At 31.4% G+C, this 7,263-nt stretch overlaps 1 protein-coding gene across 1 annotated transcript; it reads left to right on the forward strand.

The window, feature by feature from the left end:
- Nucleotides 1–4,749: 4,749 nt before the first annotated feature.
- LOC114264353 (uncharacterized) lies at nucleotides 4,750–6,284 on the forward strand. The gene is made up of 2 exons (XM_082894875.1): nucleotides 4,750–5,068; nucleotides 6,217–6,284. The coding sequence occupies exons 1-2, from the start codon at nucleotides 4,750–4,752 to the stop codon at nucleotides 6,282–6,284; spliced, it is 387 nt and encodes a 128-aa protein (XP_082751001.1).
- The last annotated feature ends 979 nt before the right edge of the window (nucleotides 6,285–7,263 follow it).

Raw genomic sequence — 7,263 nt, forward strand, 5'->3', positions numbered from 1 at the left:
TCCTATCGTTTTCTTTGAATGAATTCAATAAATTTTTGTTGTACTTATCTACAAATTTTCCAGGGTATATCTATCCTTGCCTAATTCCAAATTTCTCTGGACTTCTTTTCAAATTTATCTGGACTTCCCACTGTCCAGAGAAATTCTTGCCAAATTTCTCTGGACTTCTCTCCAAATTTCTCTGGACTTCTTTTCAAATTTATGTGGACTTCCCACTGTCCAGAGAAATTCTCGCCAAATTTCTCTGGACTTCTCTCCAAATTTCTCTGGACTTCCCACTGTCCAGAGAAATTCTCGCCAAATTTCTCTGGATTTCCCACTCTAATTTCTTTGGACAAAGTAAGTTCAAGTCTCATCTTAGCCTAAACTCTCTCTCACTCTCTAATATTTTTTCTTTGGATATATGGTTGCAGAAGAAGCTTCTGATTCTCCAAATTTCTCATAGCCATTATTGGTCATTCAAAATCAAAGAATTTCTCAAGTTACCTACTAGGAAATATTTCTTGGTTATCTAAACTTCTTTATTATTGGTCATTCAAAATCAAACCAAACCAGAGAAATTTGGGCTACCTAGAAACAAAAAAACAATCATAATTTTCTCTGTGTTTTGAACAAACTAGAGAAAATTTTAATTGTTTTTCTCTATGATTATTTTTCTAAGAAACATTTTATCAAATCAATCAATCGATCAATCTCTCACCAAACCCACAAAAAATAATCTATGAAATCAGAACAAATCTGAAAAAACAACATAATAATCTAGTGAAACAAGAAGAAATCCGGGAAAAACTCGAATTTCCCTAGTTTTGTTTTTGGGGATGTTCAAGTATTTATTGTTTAGAAGGAACCACTAAAGAACAAGAGAGCAGTGAGGAACTCCTAACCCCAGCAATAGAACCCAGAAACGAACTCGAGAGTGCGCCAGATCTGTGATAGAATGCTTCACTTTGTGTAGATATCTTATATCACACATTCCCATATTTCATTGTGAATTCGCAGAATCATAGTTGCAAAAGTGGCAGTATTTGAGTTGTCTGAAATTGTTGGGTCCTCAGTGTAGCCATCACATTGTCCAACAACAACCTCAAAATGAACTTGAGATTATGAAAAAGCAGGGGAGACTCGATGGCCACCACAGAGAGAGAGAGATGAAGCAGGTTTTGGAAAATTTTAGAAGCAGAGTGTTTATAATAATGGGGGAGAAAGAAAGAAGGTTGAGTTTGGGGATCTGGAGGGGTAGAAGAGAGTAGCAAGATTCCGGCGATGGTGGTGGTGGTGGTGAGAGTGGTGTGAGATGGGTGAGTTTAGGAGTGAGAATGGGGTGAGGGACCTTAGACTACAAAAGAACAGATTGTGGACCTAATCTATTACTAAAAGTTGGATAGGGACCTTAGACCGATTTTCCCTATTATAATATGTAAGTTATTTAAGTAATAATTATGTTTTTAATGAAATTTAAGATCTTGAATTTAAAATTTACTTATACTATGTACAATAATTTTTTTTATTTTAACATATAAAAAATTGTCACGTGACATGAAAAGAAAAATGTTTTACTAAATTAATTTAGACATTCATTTAATAATAATATATAATGTGTTTGGTTTGAGTTTTCTGAATTAAGTTTTTTGAAAACTGAGTTTTTTGATTTTCGTATTCTTTTGTTTTTAGTGAATATTTTTTAAATTTTAAACATTTTTTTTTTATTTTTTTAGATGCACCTTAATTAGATGTATCTAAAAAGTAAAAAATTTGTGAAAAAATATTTTAAAAAATTAATAAATACATAAAAATACAAAAAAATGTACTAAATTCTTATATATTTTTTTTGTATTTTGGTATTTAGTGAATTTTTAAAAGATTTTTTTTACAATTTTTTTACTTTTTAGGTGTATTTATGTTAGGTGTGTCTAAAAAGTAAAAAAATTGCTTAAAATATTAAAAAAATTCAATAAAAACAAAAAAAGAAAAAGAAAATAAGAATGTAGAATTTTCTGAAAAGTATTTTCTGAAAAATGAAAACAAGCAAGCTGATAGATATTTAATTTAAAAAGGTAAAACTTTAAATTTAAAAATCAAGGCTTTTGTGAGTTGAGTGGTATATAACCGCTTCTTAAAGTGCGATGAATGGAAGGTCTACAGTTTGAAGAGATGGATCAGCGACGGCCTCTTCAAGTTGTAGCTTAACTTAACTAACATATAACATTTTAACTTTGATAAAAAAAAAATTAGAATTTTTAAAATTAATCCTTGTAAAGTAATTATAAATATATTTAAAAGTAAAAATGATAATTTTTTTTAAGATCCAGATATTAAAATTTTATAAGATAAAGAATATTCAATATTTTCATAATAGTTAAAATCCTTCAACATTTTTATAGAGAAAATTTGATTCAAATAAATTTCAACCCAACATAGAGAAATTTTAATTTTTATAAAAAAATTTCAAAAATTTTATGAGATGATCACAGAAAAGTTTTATTAATGAACCTTAACCAATAAAAAAAATATATCTTAAACCTCTCTTATTACATAAAATTGAGGAGGGATAGTTGAGTAATTTTCTCAAATAAAAATAAAAAGATATTTTTAAAATTAATCTTTTAAAATTTAGGGGTGGTTTCATTAGTACACATTTTTTTTATTATCTATTTTAAGTCATATTACTTCTATATTTTTTTATATATTTTTTCATAAAAAATTAAAAAATATATTTATTTAGATCATCAAATTTAAAATGTAATAATTAATATTTTTTTTAGAAGAACCGTCATATTGTCAATACAGCAATGCTAGGTGGCCACAAATTCTGTGGCTCGAATGGCTCGAAACACTCAAAACGACGTCATTTTGAATGCAAAACGATGCAAAACGACGTCATTTTGAATGCAAAACGATGCAAAACGACGTCATTTTGGCAGATTCGGACCATTTGAGCCACAGAATTTGTGGCGCTCAAACATTTTTCTTGTCAATATAAGACGGAAAGTATGAAATAATATGGGGAATCTTGGTGAACAAATAAATGATTAGACCTAAGACCACATTACTGTGATTGTTTCTTACGTTTTGCTTGGCGTATTACTTTTTGCTTATGCCCTCATGTCCGTTTGTTTTCGGCAGTAGAATGGAAGGGATTAATAGTGAGAGAATTGTTAGTAAGGGATTAAGTAAAATTGTATTTGTTTTATTAATAGTTGTTAGTGTTGAGATTGTTAAATTATTTTTATATAAAATAAATATAAAATAAAAAAACAAATAAAAAAATACAAAACATTAAACATTAATATTTAAAAAAAATGCCCAACATGTAAAAAAAATTTATAAAATAAAAATAAAATAAAAAATTTCCTAAAAAAATAAAACAAATAAAATAATAATTTTTACTTAACAAAAAATACAAAAAAAATAAATATTAATGTTAAAAAAAATACCCGACATGTAAAAAATAAAATAAAAAATAAAAAAAAAAAAAATTTCTAGTCCGCCGGACTTTTTTTTTTAATACCAAGTCCTGGAGACCCATCCGAATCCCCTTAGGGAGACCCATCCTAATCCGGAGCTCACAATCAATCCCCTCCCCGTCTCTCAAAACAAACACAATATCAGTGGATCCCACCTCACTACTAATCCCAATCTCCTCTCTAACTCTCCAAACAAACGGGCCCTCAGAGTATTCCTACCAGATTACTTATATTTTATTTTAAAATATTATTAAAAAATTTATTTTTTATTTTAAGAATCACTTTTTTATTTACTTTTCACAACATACTCCCTATTCTTTCTCTATTCTATTAACAAATTATATATTTTTTTCTCTATTATATTAAAATATAATTTTTCATTATAAATTTAAAAAAATAAAAATCATAAATGTGTACTATAGTTCCTAAACAAATCAAAGCAAAAAATATGTATATATATATATATATATATAAGGGTACTATAGTGACTTCCTACAAACAGGGAGATACTGTAGCAATTCCTATTTTAGGAGAGTGTTTAAGGGAGCTGCTGAAAGTGTATAGGGGCCATCAAACCCCTTAAAATAGGTAATGAGTGGATATAAATGTTCTATTAGGGATGCCCTTATACATTAGAGCATCTCTAACGGTTCATTATAATTTTCACCAAATCTGAGTAAAAAAAAAGCTGGTTTTCTCAATCTGATACGAGTAGCTCCAATGGTGTGCATCAAAAGCGCAGGGGACGTCCAGTGGGTCGACCGACCGGTCGATCGGTTAGGCTTCTCAATTTTTTTTCTCCCTCCCTTTCTGTTCCCAATTCGTTTATTATTTCTTTTTCCCTCCATTACATATTTTTCTTTTTTTGTTGCCTCCAACAATGATTTCCTTCCAAAACCTGATATAAACACATTATCCATATGCCATATACTAGACAAGTGATACGATTATGTCTAAAAGGCACATAAGTGAAAGAAAACAGAGCATAATGACTATCTTAAATTCTATGATGTTCACTTCATTTTCATCATCTTCTTCTTGCTCATCCTCTAATGATGAGTCTGATGATGAATATATGGTCACATTTTTTGGGGCTTATGAGATGAATAATGCTAGTATAATTTAGATTCTACAATCAACTGATAGCTCAAAGAAAAGAGGTGGTTCTGCTGTAGGGCATAAGTACATACACCACGATAGAAGGAAGGGTCATGAGATATTGTTTGCAAATTATTTTACGGCAAATCCAGTTTATTCACCTACAATATTTCGGAGACGTTTTTGAATGCGTCGTCCTTTATATCTGCGAATTTTTAATACCATCGAAGCACACAATCCATATTTTGTTCAAAAACAAGATGCAGCTCATATTGTTGGATTGTCTCCTCTACAAAAGATGACTTCGGCTATGAGAATATTGTTATATGGAGTGGCAGCAGATGCAGTTGATGATTATATACGTATTGGGGAAAGCACTGTAATTCAAAGTTTGCAACAATTTTGCAATTCAGTGATTGAAATCTTCGGACCAAAATATCTGAGATCTCCAACACCAACTGATATTGCTAGATTACTTGTTATTGGGGAGGTTCGGGGGTTTCCGGGTATGTTGGGAAGTTTAGATTGTATGCATTGGGAGTGGAAAAATTATCCAAAGGCATGGCAAGGTCAATACGTTGGCCATGAAAAAAAAGCCAACCATTATTCTTGAAGTAGTAGCTTCTTTTGACTTGTGGATTTGGCATACATTTTTTAGAATGCCCGGATCACACAATGACTTGAATGTATTGGATCGATCGCCCTTGTTTTCTGATCTTGCTCATGGTAAAGCTCCCCTTATCCATTACACTATTAATGGACATAGTTATAATATGGGTTATTACCTTACTGATGGTATATACCCTCAATGGGCAACACTGGTTCAAACAATCTTGTCTCCCCAATGAACAAAGAAACAACATTTTGCAATGATACAAGAGTCCACGAGGAAAGATGTAGAGCAGGCATTCGGAGTACTTCAATCTTGATTTGCAATTATAGGTGGTGCTGTACATTTTTGGGATCCGAAAATGCTTGGGAACATAATGAAGAGTTGCGTTATATTACATAATATGATTGTTGAATATGAGAGGGAGGAGCACATTGATTTCGATTATGAACTTTCATCAACCAACGCACCAGTACAACTTTCCTGTACTCCTAAGGCCATCTTCAACAGTGCATCAGATTAAGCATCAAATTCAAATTTGATGAAAAAAGTCATTTTTTCCCTCTCCAATGGTTTCACCAAATTGATATCAAACTGAGAACAAAACAAAACTTTCATCAAACTAAGGACAAGCATGAGATTTCACCATTTCACTGTGCTGTAATGTTGGGGGTGGGCCAACCAGTCAACCAGCCGAACGTCTAGCCGGTTGACCCACCGATCGACCGGCTCCCTCAATCTGCGAACTGGTTTATTTTCTGGAATAGGTGCGAACTGGTTTATTTTCTGGAACAGGTTCAAATAAGTAGGTTATTTTGTGGACTAGAAATAAATTGAAAGGTGATATAAATTTAAATTCCCATGAAAATTCAAATAAAAAAGTTACATCCTCTATACATATAAATTTTGAGTTGAGAACTAGCCGTTCTGCATCAATAATTCCAATAATTTACCGTTGGGTTGACAGAGTATTTTGAAAACTTACCGTTGTTGTTGTGCTCTATAAAATATATCTGTTTGATAATAACACGCTGTGAATTTCAGTTGGGTTGGCAGAATTTTTCAATTTGATAATAGCATTACATTTTGTTGAAGTTGTAGACATGCTGTGAATTTTTTTAGTTCTGTCTCGTTATAATTTTTTTTTTTTTTTGTGAGCTTCAGTTTATATTATCTGATTCTGAGGTGAGTGTATATCATTCCAATATTTTTCACTGTCTAAGTTAGATATTGTATCCTACTGAATTTGTTTCAAACTATGGAAAATTTTGAAATGTTTGAGGAATCACAAATGTTGGAGCACAACACTGATATTAATTTTATTTCGGAAACTTCACGAGAGCAGAACCTTGATATTCATTTTATTTCTGAAACTTCTCGTGTTTCTCATGGTGAAGCGTTCACAATTATAGAAGATGAAACTTATGTAGATCTTGGTTGGAAGTCTCTCTAGATTCCATTACAGGTAATAGTCAGACTATGGCTATATTTTGGGAACGAGTACTTGTTTTTTTTAATTCACAATTGAGCAGTGAATCAAATTGAAACCGTATTTGTTTGTCTTACCATTGGTCTAGTATGCAAAAGGCAATTAATAAATTCTGTGTTTTTCTTGAACAAATTCAACTGAGACAACAAAGTGGAACAACTGAGGCAGACATGGTAAAATTTCTTTCTGTTATTAAATATCAATTTTCTTTCGTAATGTATACTTGTTATTAAAATTTTTGTTATTTTGTTTTTGTAGGTCACTGAAGCAAAACGGATGTATCATGCAATACAGAAAAAACACTTCACATTTGATACATGTTGGGATGTTTTGGGCCGAAGTTGTAAGTGGGATGAATTTCGAACACAACCCAAAAAAATCACACAACATGATTATCCATGTTCGAATCCACCAACTGAAGATGTGGCTTTTCAATCCAACCAGAATAATGCGGTGCACCAACAGCCAACTAATACACCAACACGACCAATTGGTACTAAGGCAACGAAAAAGAAGTTGAAGAATCAAACAACTCACGATAGTAGATTTGATGAAATGGCTGCCAACCAATCCAAAATTGTTGAAGTGTTATCAACTATCTC

Source organism: Camellia sinensis, chromosome 11, assembly GCF_055761805.1.
Source record: "Camellia sinensis isolate YWXY chromosome 11, ASM5576180v1, whole genome shotgun sequence".
Lineage (NCBI taxonomy): Eukaryota > Viridiplantae > Streptophyta > Magnoliopsida > Ericales > Theaceae > Camellia > Camellia sinensis.

What these genes read in the sequence shown, in the direction of transcription:
- LOC114264353 (XM_082894875.1), top strand. Translation starts at nt 4,750, where the DNA reads ATGCGTCGTCCTTTATATCTGCGAATTTTTAATACCATCGAAGCACAC. An exon ending in GGAGGTTCGGGGGTTTCCGG is followed by an intron (nt 5,069 to 6,216) that starts GTATGTTGGGAA and finishes TGTGAATTTCAG; the next exon opens with TTGGGTTGGCAGAATTTTTC.